The following is a 15,457-nucleotide window of genomic DNA, read 5'->3' on the forward strand; positions in this document are numbered from 1 at the left end:
TCTTACCTGGAGAATCCCCATGACAGAGGAGGAGCCTGTCAGGCTACAGTTCATGGGGTTGCAGAGTCAAGACCCGACTGAGTGACTAAGCACAGCACAGTACTCTTCAGTTGAACAGATTTTAAAATACATATTTTAAATACAAGATCGTATTTTTTCTTTAATTTTTATTTTGCTTGTATGTTTAATTTGCTTTTAATAGGGGTAGGGTAAGAATAGACTTAGGTGTAGATCTTGTACCATTCAGGATTGCAGGGTTAAAATCAGCTGTACTATTACCAGTTTGAGTGGTATTTTTCATGTTCTGTATGAATGACTAGGGTGAAAATTATTTTGACTCAAAATCACTTTCAGCCATCAGTGATTTGGGTACCTTACTTTGATCAAAACAAGATTACCAAAATGACCAAATGGCAATTTCTTTGAAGATAACAGCATCTGACTTTATATGACAAACTTCTGAATACTTCATATGCTAAACAGATATTAAAAGTATAATGAAACATCTCCAAATCAGTGGACTTCACCACCATTTAAATGATCTAGCTCATTTCTCCAATAGAAGCATTACATTTTTCAGAGTAGCGTGTCTTGTGGTCATTTTAAATTTTCTTCTCACAAGTATGTGAATTGAAACTAATCCCTTAATAAAACCAAAAGTAATATATTCTGATACTTTATACTTCATGATAATTATTTAAATCTAAATAATATTGAACCAGAGCTCAAATATAGTGAAATAATTATAAAAGTAGTATATACTGGCATGGCTTATATCAAATGTCTAGAAACTCAGGGATAATTAAGTATAAATATATATTCACATATATACACAAATACATTTGGATTTTGGTGACAGAGATATGCCAGTATGGAAAAACTGGTAGCAAATTAAGTTCTCAGGAAGTCATGTGTTAATACCTAAGTGTATGTAGGATTCTTTGCCATTGATTTCATTGCCTTTTGTGAAAATCAGTGTTCCTATAATGTTACCAAAATATCCTTGAAGACACTTAGGAATCCTGAAAAATCTGATATATATATGTCTAAAGAGAAATGTTAAGTATTCTTATTCTTTCTCAGTATTTCCACTAGTAATACATCCTTTCTGTTTTCTGTATACCTCAAACTATCATATATATTCACGTTTTAATACTTGTTATATGTTTCAGGGTGTTGACGATGCCTTCTATACATTAGTTCGAGAAATTCGAAAACATAAAGAAAAGATGAGCAAAGATGGTAAAAAGAAGAAAAAGAAGTCAAAGACAAAGTGTATAATTATGTAAATACAATTTGTACTTTTTTCTTAAGGCATACTTAAGTAAAAGTGGTAATTTTTGTATATTACACTAAATTATTAGCATTTGTTTTAGCATTATCTGAGTTTCTTTCTGCTCCATCCATACTGTTAGCTTTTATCTTGAATGCCTATTTTTAAATGACAGTGGAAACTTTTTTCCTTCAAGTGCCAGTATTCCCTGCGTTTTGGATTTGAACTAGCAATGCCTGTGAAAAAGAAACTGAACACCTGAGATTTCCGTCTTGGGGTTTTTGGTGCATGCAGTTGATTACTTCCTATTTTTCTTATCAATTGTGAACTTTAGTGTGAAACAAATTAATGAGGCTTTCAAATCATCCCTATTGTATTGTTTTATCTAGTCACACACATGGATTAATTACTCATTATAACTTCAGTTGAGATTTCATGATTGGTTTTACTGAAACATCGAGGGAACATGAATTTATGGGCTTCCTGTAGTTTCATCTTGTAGGTATCATTGTCCTATAGTTTCAGTTACCCTTAATGAATGTAAAGTTACACTGTTCACAAAGGTTTTCTTCTTTCCACTGCTATTTGTCAAATGGTCACGTTCCCCAAAATACTATATTTTTTCTATAAAAAGGGAAAAAAATGGAAAAAAATACAAGGCAATTGAAAATATTAAAAGGCCACTTACTTTCCACATTAGGTAAATTCTTATAATGCTCTGAATAGCTTTTTATGTTAAGGCAGACCCAGTAGGTATTGAGGATTAGAACAAGCATTTTGGAACTATATTTACATGCTTTAAATTTTTGTAATAATTAAAAAATTTTAACATGTATAAAGAGTTCTCATAGGAATTACATACAGTCTCCCTGTGTCAGATTGCTCTTTCTTAGTAAATCTTTTTCTTGAACTTCAATCTTTGAAAGTAGTTTTAATTCTACTGGTAGTGATGTAAAAGATTATTTGGGCCAGTTAGCTTGGTAGGTGTTACAGAGACCAGGGTGGCAAAGCTGGGCCTTGTGTGAACCTTTAAGCTACATGGAGAGTTTCACAGAGTGGACTGCATCCCTGTGGTCTTCCATTGTTGCCATGCCTTGGTTGGTCAAAAACAGGGACTTGCAGAGAGATTGAATAGCTCAGCAAGGTACATTCTCATTATGTCGTAGTCCTACTCAGGAACATCACTTTTTTAAAACAAAAAACCCCAAAAAACAGAACTTAAAAAAAAACCATATTATTTTAAATGAGATTTTAGGTGAGGTGGCAAGATTTTAGTTTTTTTTAAATGTTGAAAAAATGTCAAAATCTTGAGTATTGGCTAGTTCTCTTTAACGCTGGCTAAAGTAACATTTCGTAAACACTTCAGTACAGTCTGGTCCATTATTAAGAATATCTAATGCTTATACAGTAGATAAAGTAATGCTAACAAAATGATTCTTTGAATGAATTTAAAATGTTAACTTATTTTAAAATATTTGAACTGAGATAGTGTGTTGAGGTGAAAGTATCACTGGAGAAGGAGGAAGTTGACTTAGATTCTAAGTTATGTGTCTTTGATTTTGGACAAATCACTTACTAGCCATTTCTTCATTTTTAAAGAAGTCATCTCAAAGGCTGTATCTAGCTTTATAACTATGTGATTTACATTCAGTTTACATAAGGATATACCTATTTGTCAGTCTCAGCACCATCTGTAACTTTTTACCTGTGTTATCATCTTCAGTGCCAGTCTTAGGCAAAATTGTGCAAGAGGTGAAGTTTATTTTTAAATATTGTTCTCTGCTTCCAGGACTTTTCCCATATTAGTGTTGTCTTGCCTGCCTACCTTACCCTTCTCTATGTCCCATGACTTGATGTTTTTTCTTATAATATTTCTCATTTCTCTGATCTCAAGATTTATTGCTGCTTTGGATATCCATGATGGCCTCCTATCAAATCATATCAAAATGTCCTATATTGTAAAATTCCTCAGGCTTAACATAATCTGACAGAAACTATAATGGGATTTGACCTAATAGCTAATTTTCAGGTTGTGGCTGTAGCAATTTAATTTTAATCCTCTGAACATCATCTCTTTGCTGCCTGGTCCATCAGTGATAAAGTAGGAGTTTTCATACCTGGTATGAATAGTTAGAACCCTATCCCGTGAAAGGAGAATTTAATAAAAGTAGTGCTGAGAGAATTCCTTATGTAATTTACTAGGACTAGCTCTGCTAATAGTGATACATTCCATTGTTTTAAAAACTAAAATCTTACCGTGAAAGATACTTTCAAATTTAATTCATGTCTTACTTCTTTAGCAGAAGTCATTTATTCAGCAAATATTTGAGTGCCTGCTAGATGCCAGGCACTGCCCAAGGCACTGGGGATATTAAGAGTACCCAAACACGGGACATAAGGCCTGTCCTTAAGTAGTGTTTATATTCTAGAGGGTCTATATATCAGTGAGGCATCTGACACATGACCCAGATACAACATAATGCATATTGTAATTCTGCAAAAAAATGATTTGGTCTCTAAGCTTAGTTTCTTCCAGTTCTAAAATAATTGTTTTGCTCTTATTCCAATGTAGCTGTTTAGTCAAGCTCTTTTTTAATTAAATCAGTTTACTTCAGTGTTTTAAAGGAGTAAATTTGATTATTTTTTTAAATTTGGCATAATTATGTGATTCTATTGAGACAATTACAGTACAAATTAAGTTGTATGTCAGATAATGTTAAAATCCCCCTGTGTGTAGTATGGTCTCTTTGTATAAGTAATTATAATAGATGTTAAAAATTAAATATTGAATTCTAAAAGTTGTTTCTTCTGGGTAAAAATAAACAGATGCCTGAGGTAATTCACAGAAAAGGAAACTTCTGTGTAAAAATCAATATGGTTTCTGAGATGCTGTATTAAACTACAGGCTTTTGGAACATTAGGTAGGGAGTTAAGACTTGCTTTAGTACCTCCTCTTGTTTCTAAACAAGAGAAAGAAATGGCCATACTTCAGGAATTGCAGTGTATAACTGAGATGATTTTTAGGACTCTTGAATTTTTGATGTAGCTGGGCAACTTTTTTATGGCAGTGGTAATTATCCTTTATTATGTGAATTTTGAATGGTTTAATAAAATGTTTGTTTTTGTAGAGATTTTAAAAGGGGAGAGATAATCCTAGAAATAACATAAATGTTATCTAATTACAGCCTTAAAGATAAAAATCCTTGTTGAAGTTGAAAAAAATTGCTAAATTACATAGTTTTAGACATTAACGATTGTGGAAGAATGTAGCAGAAGTATGTAGTAAAATTTGAGTATCTCCACTTAGGAATTCTAGGCTCTATTTTAACTGAGTCACACTGCATAGGAATTAGAATCTAACTTTTATAGGTTATCAAAATCTTGGCCACCATTGCACAATTTTGTCCTAAAATATATGGAAACTTTGTGAGGCATGTTAAGTTGCAGTTTGCACAAGTTCATCTCATTTGTATTCCAGTGATTTTTTTTTTTCTAACCATTTTTCCTAAACATATACACATTTAGGTTTCTTTGTAGGCAGTAAAAACTACCTGCCCTTTCCATCTGTCAAAAAGTAATAATTTATTATTTTGTATTAATGATTTTTAACAACCCATTAGTAACTTTAAAGCTGAATTTATATTTAATAAGTTTGTTGTTGATATTGGGTAGCATGAAATCTGCATTGAGAAATTGAACAGCATATAACTGGTAGCTGTAAATTCCTTCAGAAAATGAAATTTCTTTCTTTCTAGAGATATGTTCACATCAGTTCCTAAAGATGAGTCATAACTAGTAATACTTGTTTCAATAGTTTTAAGTGCCTGTTTGGGATGATAATAGGCAATTTTAGATGAATTTATGAAAAAAAAGTTATTACCTGCAGAAATGTCAATTATAGACGGTCCCCTTCCCTGTAGAGCTAAATGGGTTATGTAATGTTTTATTCAAAAGTTTCCAATTCCACTGTCTTGTGTTTTCATGTTGAAAATACTTTTGCAGTTTTCCTTTGAGTGCCAATTTCTGACTAGTACTCTTTCTTAATGTAACATGTTTACCTGGAATGTATTTTAACTATTTTTGTATAGTGTAAACTGAAACATGCACATTTTGTACATTGTGCTTTCTTTTTGTGGGACATATGCAGTGTGATCCAGTTGTTTTCCATCGTTCGGTTGCGCTGACCTAGGAATGTTGGTCATATCAAACATTAAATTTAAAATGACCACTCTTTTAATTAAAATTAACTTTTAAATGTTTATAGGAGTATGTGCTGTGAAGTGATCTGAAATTTGTAATATTTTTGTCATGAACTGTACTGCTCCTAATTATTGTAATGTAATAAAAATAGTTATGGTGACTATCATAGTGTGTACTTTTTTTTTTTGGCTGTGCTGCAACGACTTGTGGGATCTTAGTTCCTTGACCCCGACCTGGGTCCACAGCAGTGAAAGTGCCACCTCCTAACCACCGGATTGCCAGGGAAATTTGAAACATTATCCCCACAAATGATACAGGATAGTTTATAAGCAACAGATGCTATAGTATATTAGTATATCTTTTCTTTAGCTTATGAGCTAGATGTTTTTTATTTGTGTAAGGCGCTGTGAACATTGTGTAAGAGTTTTAAGTGTTTGCTTAAAACCATGTTAGGTTTAGGTCCTATACTAACTCATTTAGAAGTGGATGCAAACCAAATCTGCCTTTATGACAAAAGAATAGAATAACATAAATCATTACTTTTTATTGAAGAAGGTAATTGGTATACAACAGGTGATTTAAGGCCCAAAGGCATCCAATTACAAAATTAATACTGGAAAGAAATAATTAAATAGGCATATTATGTAATGCCAGTCACTGGTAGGCTGTTTCAGGTTCTTAACTCTATGCATATTAGTTCTACTAACTGCACTTGAATCATTACCAGATGCTACTTCTTTTGCAGTGAACACTGGATATGTGCTGTTAACATTTCAAATGGGGTCAAAAATGAGCTCCTTTAAAAGTTAAGGGAAATAAACTTGCAAGAAAGTACTCTGCTTAAGTGTACACTAAACGGCATTCGCTTCTCAGTAAAATGCGGAAATGGGCTAAGAATAATTGGCAAATTTTTCATTAAAACTTAAGTACATTATATTTTCATTCAAAATTGGGTGCTCATCAATTTTTAATAAGTAGTTGGCAACATTATATAGCTAAATTACTATAAAATTGACATTTAACAGTTATATAAAAATAGAGCATAAAGGTTGCTGATAAAGCAGTAGAAGTTGAAACCTGTTTTAGTTTAGTAAGGCGGCTCAGGTATTTTTAACACAATATATCTTGACACTTTAAAGTTATTTTTGTCATAGCTGGTACATAAACAGCTGGCACTGATCTTCAGTCAAGTGATAGTAATACTGATCATTTAGTTTTGTTGGTATCTGAATAATAGTGTTGTTTCATAGCTCTGTATTTCCTAAGGAAGTATAATGCTTCTAGTTCTTTCATTACAAATTTGCCCCGTTCAATAAGTTCTTTGATCTTCTCTGGGTCCTTCACATCTTTGTTTTTAAGGAAAACATTCTTCAGACGCCTTTTGAAATAGTCTGCCCCTTTTGGATAGTCTCGTCCAAGATACAGCAGCTTAAAAAAGAAAGATTATATGTTTCTGAACAACCTATGTCATATAACATTTACAAAACCGGCAATATACTTACTTACATTCTTATAAAGATTCAATACTTCTCCTCTTAAAGAATTGGCCATTTTCTTTTATCATGGAAAATATCCACTTTTATATGTAATATACCTAAAGAAAAAGAAAAATTTTTACAAATAACTGCATTGTAGTCTTGAAAAAGATTTACCCAGTGGTAAACTGGTACCCTTTTTTTTTGCCATTCAATAAAAGTTGACTGTGCACTTTTATGTTCCAGGCCATGAGATGCAGCTGTGAACGTGTCAGGTAAGATAGCTGCTATCACAGAATTAGCCTCTCCTGAGGGACATTATGAATTGTGGTAAGCTTCTGTGAAGGAAACAGAACAATTAGAGAAAGCAGATCATCATAGCTAGATAAGCAGGTGGACCTCCTCTTACAGAGCGGAATGAATTAGAAGTAGATTTGGAATCCCAGCTGAGTGTTGTACAGGTTGCTTAATCTTTCCGAGCCTCTTTTCTTGTCAAGAGGGGGAACTGTCTGCCCTGCTCTCACGGCAAGGCTCGAACTGTTTGCAGGACACTGGGAAGAGGCCTGACCAAATCAAGCGTGCCCTCCTAAGAAAGGCTAAAGAGTAGGACGAACAGGTGTGAGAGTCAGGCAGGTTCACAGCTAATGGCAAATGGGCAGGAGGATCGGTGATGAAGAGACCAAGTGAAGAACCCATAAAGGAGGTACGTGAGGAGCAGGCAACATCCAGTGGGATAGATAAGCTTAATCTTCATGTGTACTTTGTGCTGCTAGTGAGAGGCAACATCACAGTCTAAACATAGAAAATAATTCCCAATACTTGTGATGGTTGTGGGGGTTAACTCCTAAAATTCATACATGATAAACATTTAGTTTGTGATAGGCCCCAAATGAATGTCAATGCCATTTATAACCTTAAAATTTCATAATGCCCATTTGCCCATTAATCTAAAATAACATACTTTTTTATATCCCTCATTAACATTTTTATTTTAAAATAATTTCATTCAATCTTTCAGAAAAGCTGCAACTCAGTACTAATAACTTTTTTCCCTGAACTATTTGAGGATACGTTGCTAACATGATACCAAATCAGCCTGAATACTTTGCAGTGCCATCCAAAAGAAATGCAGTGCAGGCCACCATAGTCCTTATTAAAAAATAAAACAGCTCTATTTTAATAATGTATCATGTTTATCCAAAATATTTTAAGAAGTGTTATGCCAGACATGTTTATAAGTACCAGTGGCTTAGTTGCTACCATACTGGACAACAGTTTGAGGTACTTTCTATGAACAAGGACGTTTTCTTACAGCACAAAACCACCATCAGAATCAGGAAATTAACAAGCACTGCTATGTTACTACCATTGAATCCACAACCCCGAGTTTTGCCCTTTGTAGCAAAAGAATCCAATCTACACTGATTACACATTGCATTTAATTTCCATGTCTCTAGCCTTCAATCTGAAAAAATTCCTTTTGAGTTTCCTTGATTTTCATAAACTTGACATCTGTGAGGATTACAGGCCATTAATTTTGTAGAAATATGTCTTGTTTTGATGTTAATTTATGGCTAGATTCAGCTTACATAGTTTGGGCAGAAACATTAGACATGCCTTATTGCATTGCATTATATTATGTGGACACAATTCTAGTCTGTTCCATTATGGCTGAGGTTAGTTTTGATCACTTGGTTAAGGTGGTGTTTGTCAGGACTCCCCACAGTTACTTTTTTTTCCTTTGAAGTTAGCATTTTGTGGGAGGTACTGTGAGACAAGTATATGTCATCCAGAAAAACCTTTCATCTTGCAAAAACATTAAAAGTAACAGAGCTTATGGGGGTGGGGGGGGGGAGTTTGAGACATAGCACTCAAATCCTCTGCAGCTGTAAACAGCACCAATTAAAAAAACATAAATTGGGACCTGGAGAGCTGATCTGAGCCACTCAGATTGCTCTCAGCATTGCTGGAGGATACCACATAGATAGGTGAAGATTACGAGTAGGAGTAGAGGGCTGGAGACCAGGAAGGGATCACAGGAGACAGGAGGAAATCCCTGGGGATGATGGTTTTATCATCATGCTTGTGAGGTTTCATAGGTGTAGGTATGAGTCAAATTTATCAAATTGTATTTATACTTGACAAGTGTAGCTTTTGTGTGTCAATTACACGTTAGTAAAACTTTAAAAGTAGTGTAGACATGCTGGCAGAATGCTAAGAGTAGAGTTGGGAGATACTGAAGTGCACGTGAAAGTAGACATCTAAACCACAAGGCTGGTCAGTAGGGGATTCAACCTGTAACCAGGTCAACAGTTGTACACCTCTCTGGGAGGAAGCCCTTTTTTTTTTTTACAAATATACTTGAAAGGCTTCTGCTGCCAGTATAGCAACTAAGTGAAGACCTTTTCTTACTGAAGTTTATAGATCTGCTTCTGTGGCTTTTCTTTCTTAGGAAAAAAAAAATATAGGAGCCAACACTGCTTACATGTTAATAACTGTCTGCATCCCCTATTTACTAGTGATTTATGAGTTCACAGTGACAAGTATACAATGTATCAGAACATCAGAGTTCATTAATATTAACTTTCTTGTTTTCCTCCAAAGTGCTATTTTTCTGCTTTTGTGTGTTATCACTTGAACTTTCCTACATAAATGGTAGTCCTTTTTCAAAAAAAAAAAAAAAAAAACCTTTAGAAGATCCGCTTAGAGGTTGCAGCTTAGAGACTTTGGGGCTTCACTGCTACTGCTGCTGCTAAGTCGCTTCAGTCGTGTCTGACTGTGTGTGACCCCAAAGACAGCAGCCCACCAGGCTCCCCCGTCCCTGGGATTCTCCAGGCAAGAACACTGGAGTGGGTTGCCACTTCGTTCTCCAATGCATGAAAGTGAAAAGTGAAAGTGAAGTCGCTCAGCCGTGTCCGACTTTTAGCGACCCCATGGACTGCAGCCTACCAGGCTCCTCCATCCATGGGATTTTCCAGGCAGGAGTACTGGAGTGGGTTGCCATTGTCTTCTCCAGGGCTTCACTGAGGGTGATCTAATTGGGCCCTTTATTGGGGAACCTCTGATGTTATCATCTTAGTCTGTTCTCCTGGGCTGGTCAGATTCCCCAGTTAAGAGTCTTCCAATCTTCTGAGGATTTACTAAATTAAGAAGTGGAAAACGACTCAGGGCCTTGCATTCAGCATCATGTATACTCAAATGCACCTAACCTGCTCCCAGTGTGATTCGCACTGAGGACACCTTCACACCATAGATTATTGATTCTGTCCAGAAATAAACCTCTAGTCTTCTGAGAGTGAGGCATGCACTTAGAGGTGTTTCTCAAATAGCTTTCACTTCATCCTCTCTGATTTATTTCATTCTTCATTTCCAACTCCAATGGCCCTGTTGCAGGGCCTTTTTGAGAATTATGCAGTATAAATTGGGCTTTGCAAGTGTGCTAGGTGACAGTCATCTGTCTTGCAGCTTCCAAAGTTTTACTGTTGTCATCTCCTCCTCTATTAGTCTAATTTACTTTTTAAATGGCTTACTAAAGATTTAGTGCTTTCAGGAGTGAAATTAGATGCGTCTATCTAACCGGGTACAGCAACAACTAATTCCATTTTTGAAACTTTTTTTCTGAGAGCCATTTTTTGTGTGTTTTAATCTTACTGAAAATGACACTTAAGGAAGAACCTTTTGCTTTTAAAATAATTGTAAATTAAATTACATTAGATGTAATGTCAAATCAGAAATTACAGCCTGTTTAATTCCTGGCAAAGAGCATAGCTCTATTTAATTCATAATTTGTAAAAGCTTTTAGAAATGTGGCTTAAATTATCTTTAGCTGTTTTTTTTTTAACAAATTATGCATAAAAAAGGACCTGCCAGGCAAAAAAGTAGCTGCTGTGACTGAGATAAATTTGTCCCATTCCTTGATATATTAATTTTTATGAGTTAAGGAAATGTTTTATTACTGCATACTGACCTTCAGGCATTTAAGTTTACTATAGCCTTTAGGAGAAACAGGTTTCCTCAGGTGAACTGGTGAACAATTTAAATGCAGCAGGGACCTGGGGCTGCTCCTTAACCCTGCATAAAGTCATGGAAGTTACTGTTTTTATAAAGAGCCAAATGAGAGTTAGGGACTGAGAAGTTCCCTATCATTCTAAGAAACCTGGATGGAGGTGGGCATACAATCCACATTGATAGCTCTTTCCCAGTGACTTGTGGGCCAAGACTTAACCAACTCCAGTATCGGGTTAAGTGAGAAGGCAATGGTAACCAACTTCAGTATTCTCGTCTGGGAAATCCCAGGGACAAAGGAGCGTGGGGGGCTACAGTCCATGGGGTTGCAAAAGAGTAAGATATGACTTAGTGACCAAACAACAACATCATGGTGCCCAAAGCTATTACTGATCACTCTTCCCCATGAAGTTCAGATTTGACTCAGATGGAGCACATTTCCCCAAAGTAGTTAAGCCCAAAAAGCTTCACACTAAAATTTATCCCAACACACTTGCCAGCACCAAAGGATATGTAATCCGAGAGGCAGGTGGCAAGAGATTTTGCCCCCAAAGCTGGTATGTTGCTTGGTTGAGGCCTACCTAGAAGCCAGATTTTAAAAGTGAGTTGGAAGATGGTCATGTACGTTCAGAGGGGCTAGGAACTGCACCTGTCTGGAGGTAAAAGTGAACAGAGGAAATGGGCCTTCTTCTTCTTGCAGGTTGTAAGACTAGTAGAGAACTAAGTAAGCCCACTGGTATAATCTCATAGCAGAGCAGTCCCCTAGAACACAGTGCAGCATGTTCTAACACATCCATAGCAAATCCTCCTCCCTGGGGGGAATTTGGTGGAAGGAGAACTGGAGCAAGTCTCTCCCCTGAAATCCCACGATATCAAAATTATTTGTGATTACCATTCACACTTCCTTACTCCCATCAGAGCTGAGTGAAGTTCTGTAATCATACACATTAGTTTGACTGAAAAACGTAAAAGCTTAGGTCCATACCAGCTTCGGAACGGTATATCAAGTCGACATTAAGACGTTTTTAATCTTGCTACCAGGGATGTGAAGGTGAAATGCCATAGCTATGAAGCAATCTGGATTTCTGTGGGAGAATAACTTTGACCTATAACGACTAGCTCAGTCAGAAATACTTATTTAATAATACCTTTGGTCAATGAAATTGCAAGAGAGACTGGGTTGTGTGGACATAAAATTACAATCAGAGATGAGAAATGCTGGCAAGAATTTTAAAGCATTTCATGTCTTGTCAGGCTAAAATGGGGTTTAAGCCTAAACGGGGTTTAGATCTAAATTCATACGGAATTCAGATACGCTTTGGAAGGTTAATGTCTCAGTCTCTTAATTTCTTCTAGTTTTCCTGTTGGTCTAAGCTGCCAGAGTTTCTTCATGTTGGTAGACCGACATTCGAAGGGTTGTGTTACCGGTTAGTACACTGTGACCTTGACTCTGGGCACAAAATTTAGCGCGTCTTGCTGGGTCTCTGAGACCTCCACCAGTAAGGACTGTTACCCAGGAACTGCTTCAAATTAGTTCCAATTCTTGCTTAGAGCGCCTCTTAAAAACACAAAAAACAAACCCAAAAAACAGCATATACCTTGATGGCTCAGGAAATACACAGGTGCAAGGAGAATAATCTGAAGGTCATTTAAAAATAAACAACCCTCTAGGAGCCAATTTATTTACCTCTTTTTCTAAACTGCCAATTGAGCCCAGCCCCACGCTGGTCTAAGCGGTGGCGGCCCAGGAAGCCGACCCGGTGTCAGCCACTTGACCCAGTCGCGTAGTCGGCGGCCCCCTTCCTTCTCGAAATCCGCAAAGAAAGATTCGCCCCAGCAAATCTAGGGAAACAGGGAGAGGGGCCGTCAACGTCGGAAGACGCACATAAGCCCTTTTCCTAAACCTGCTGGTCCTCTCCCAGAGGATACCGCCTCCAGACTCAAGCATCCGGAAAACAAAATAAGACGCCCCGGCGCGGCACTCACGCACTTTCCGGCACGCCGCAGCCGTAAACGCAACCCTCAGCTCCAACGCCGGAGGCTGTCGACCAAGGCGGGCGGCAGGCTGTAGTGGGGCGGAGCAACCTGTCAGGGAAGTGGGTAGGGCACCGTCCGGAAAAACCCCAGCGCGACTGCGCGAACACAGACGCGGGGCTCTCCGCAGCGGCCCTGGGGCCCCCCAGTGGGCGGGGCTTGTCGTCCTGACAACGCGGGAGCGTTTGTCCACACGACCCAGAGATCACACTTGGCCGACTACCGAGGTCGTGTATGCTTCAACATGGTGAGCAGGAAACGCAGGGGAGCAGGGTCAAAGGGCGATCATTGATGCTCCTGCGCTGTGTTAAATGATGTGGCAAGGGCCTGTCATATTTTATTAGAGGAGAGCGAGTCGGTTTAGGAAAGACCCCATATCCTTAGCGGGGATGGACCTCTCCTGAAGTATGGCCTTCCATTCGGGGTCTGATGGACGGAGAGAGAGTCCAGACCTGTTTCTGCAAACGGGGAATGGCCAGTTTGTGGTGTTTTAATGAGATCAGATGATATTTTAATCTCCAGCTGCTGCTAAATTCAAATATTCGTCTCAATTTAGTTACTCCTAGTAGTGATAGACATTCCTGTGAAATTTCTTTTTTTTTTTTTAATTGAAGCTTGGTGGAAATGCATAGTTTTGTTTGGTTTGCTTTTTCCGCCTCAGCAATTAATTGAAAGCTGCTGCAGTTTACTCTCGGAGAAGGCAATGGCACCCCACTCCAGTACTCTTGCCTGGAAAATCCCATGGACGGAGAAGCCTGGTAGGCTGCAGTCCATGGGGTCCCTAAGAGTCAGGCACGACTTCACTTTCACTTTTCACCTGCATGCATTGGAGAAGGAAGTGGCAACCCACTCCAGTGTTCTTGCCTGGAGAATCCCAGGGACAGGGGAGCCTGGTGGGCTGCCATCTGTGGGGTCGCACAGAGTCAGACACACTGAAGTGACTTAGCAGCAACAGCAGCAGTTTACTCTGCTTTGAAAATTTATTTTATGTGGTTTTCTGTGGAAATTTGAATTGTTTTGTGATTCAGAGTATGCAACCTGCCTGGTGTTTAAGTACGATAGAGCGTCTTGTTTTGTTTTTCTGCACTCTTCAGCTGTCGTGTCTTCTCCAGGAACACAGACCAACATGTAGCTATAACATGTTCTCGTTTCCCATTTTCTTAAACGTGATTTCCATCTTCTTCAGTGATTAAAACCAGATGGAAGTGGAAAGCGTAATTAGTTAATTATTTAATTCATTAATTAAAGGAAAATATGGAGCATACTCTTTGTGCTTGGCACTAGACTGAAACGAAGTACACAAAGGTGATAATTACAGTCTCTCCCTGGTATGGAAGACAGACTTAGCAAATTAATTACAATACAGTTTTATAACTATAATCATTGAAGTGACTACGATGGAGTAACACAAAGATGGGAATGTTAAAATTAGGGCGGGAGAGGAAAGGGGGACAGGAAGAGCAGAGCAGTGCTTTTCAAGCTGTGTTTTAAAGTATGATGAATTTACCAGAAGTAATGAGAAGAAACAGGGTGTGGAGAGCGTTTATGTCAGGGAGAACAGAAAGTAAATGGATTTTAAACTGACTTAAAGCTGCTGATAAGGGAACAATAGGCACCTATTTATTTTCCAAGCAGTACACAAGTTTATTGTTTTTAGATCCCTTTGGCAGTCTTTCTCAAAATGTGGTTTCTGGAAAATTGGAGTAAGCTTGGAATGTACTTGCCAGGTGGCTCTAGTGGTAAAGAACTTGCCTGCCAGTGCAGGAGACATAAGAACCACAGGTTCCATTCCTGGGTGGGAAAGATCCCCTGGAGGAGGGCATGGCAACCCACTTCAGTATTCCTGCCTGGAGAATCCCAAGGACAGAGAGGTCTGGCGGGTTACAGCCTATGGGGTTACAAGAGCTGGACACTACTGAAGTGGCTTAGCACGCACGCAAGCCTTGAATACCAGTTCAAATGCAGCTTCCAGGAACAGACTGGACTCCAGATCTAAGTATTAGTTTCCTAGGACTGCCAAGTAACAACATACCACAGATTAACTGGCTTCACCAATAGAAATTTATTGTTTCATAGTTTCAGAGTCTAGAAGTCTTAGATTAAGGTGTTGTCAAGGCTGTTCTCACCCTGCCGGTGCTAGCTTCTGCTACTTTTTGTCTTGTGGCAGCATTATCCCATTCTTTGGTGTTATCTGAGTGTGTGTCTCTGTGTCCACAGTTCCCCCTTTTTACAAGGTTTCCAGTCTTATTGAATCAGAGGTCCAGCCTATTCCAGTGTGACCTCATCTTAATTTAATTACATCGACAAGGACCCTCTTTCCAAACAAGGAAACATTTGGAGACACTGTGAGATGGGACTTTAATGTATGAATTTTGAGGGAACGCAAGTCAACCCATACCATGAACTGAATTACAATGGGGAGAGAGAAGTGAGTGTGTACACTTTTAGCCCAGGAATATGCATTTTTAAC

General features: G+C 37.9%; 2 protein-coding genes across 9 annotated transcripts in view; one reads left to right on the forward strand and one right to left on the reverse strand.

Annotated features, from left to right (window-relative positions):
• KRAS (KRAS proto-oncogene, GTPase) overlaps nt 1–5,540 on the forward strand; it is a 43,912-nt gene extending 38,372 nt beyond the window's left edge. For 2 of the 4 annotated variants that reach the window (XM_068972035.1, XM_068972032.1), the window contains one exon: nt 1,173–5,540. In XM_068972035.1, the coding sequence (XP_068828136.1) occupies nt 1,173–1,289 (117 nt within the window). In that variant the 3' untranslated portion in view covers nt 1,290–5,540. The remainder of the gene's footprint in view (nt 1–1,172) is intronic. The other 2 variants (XM_068972033.1, XM_068972036.1) reach the window with 1 other exon arrangement.
• Nucleotides 5,541–6,059: 519 nt separating this feature from the next.
• ETFRF1 (electron transfer flavoprotein regulatory factor 1) lies at nt 6,060–13,023 on the reverse strand. 5 transcript variants are annotated; one of them, XM_068971697.1, is made up of 4 exons: nt 12,944–13,023; nt 12,641–12,795; nt 6,980–7,067; nt 6,060–6,901 (listed from the first exon to the last, which is right to left on the reverse strand). In XM_068971697.1, the coding sequence occupies exons 3-4, from the start codon at nt 7,022–7,024 to the stop codon at nt 6,680–6,682; spliced, it is 267 nt and encodes an 88-aa protein (XP_068827798.1). In that variant the 5' UTR covers nt 7,025–7,067; nt 12,641–12,795; nt 12,944–13,023; the 3' UTR covers nt 6,060–6,679. The 5 variants fall into 5 exon arrangements, with proteins under 5 accessions (XP_068827798.1, XP_068827799.1, XP_068827801.1 ...); XM_068971698.1 differs by having other exon boundaries at nt 12,940–12,993; XM_068971700.1 differs by lacking the exon at nt 12,641–12,795 and having other exon boundaries at nt 12,944–12,993.
• Between the last annotated feature and the right edge of the window lie 2,434 nt (nt 13,024–15,457).

This window comes from Capricornis sumatraensis, chromosome 4, assembly GCF_032405125.1.
Source record: "Capricornis sumatraensis isolate serow.1 chromosome 4, serow.2, whole genome shotgun sequence".
Classification (NCBI taxonomy): domain Eukaryota; kingdom Metazoa; phylum Chordata; class Mammalia; order Artiodactyla; family Bovidae; genus Capricornis; species Capricornis sumatraensis.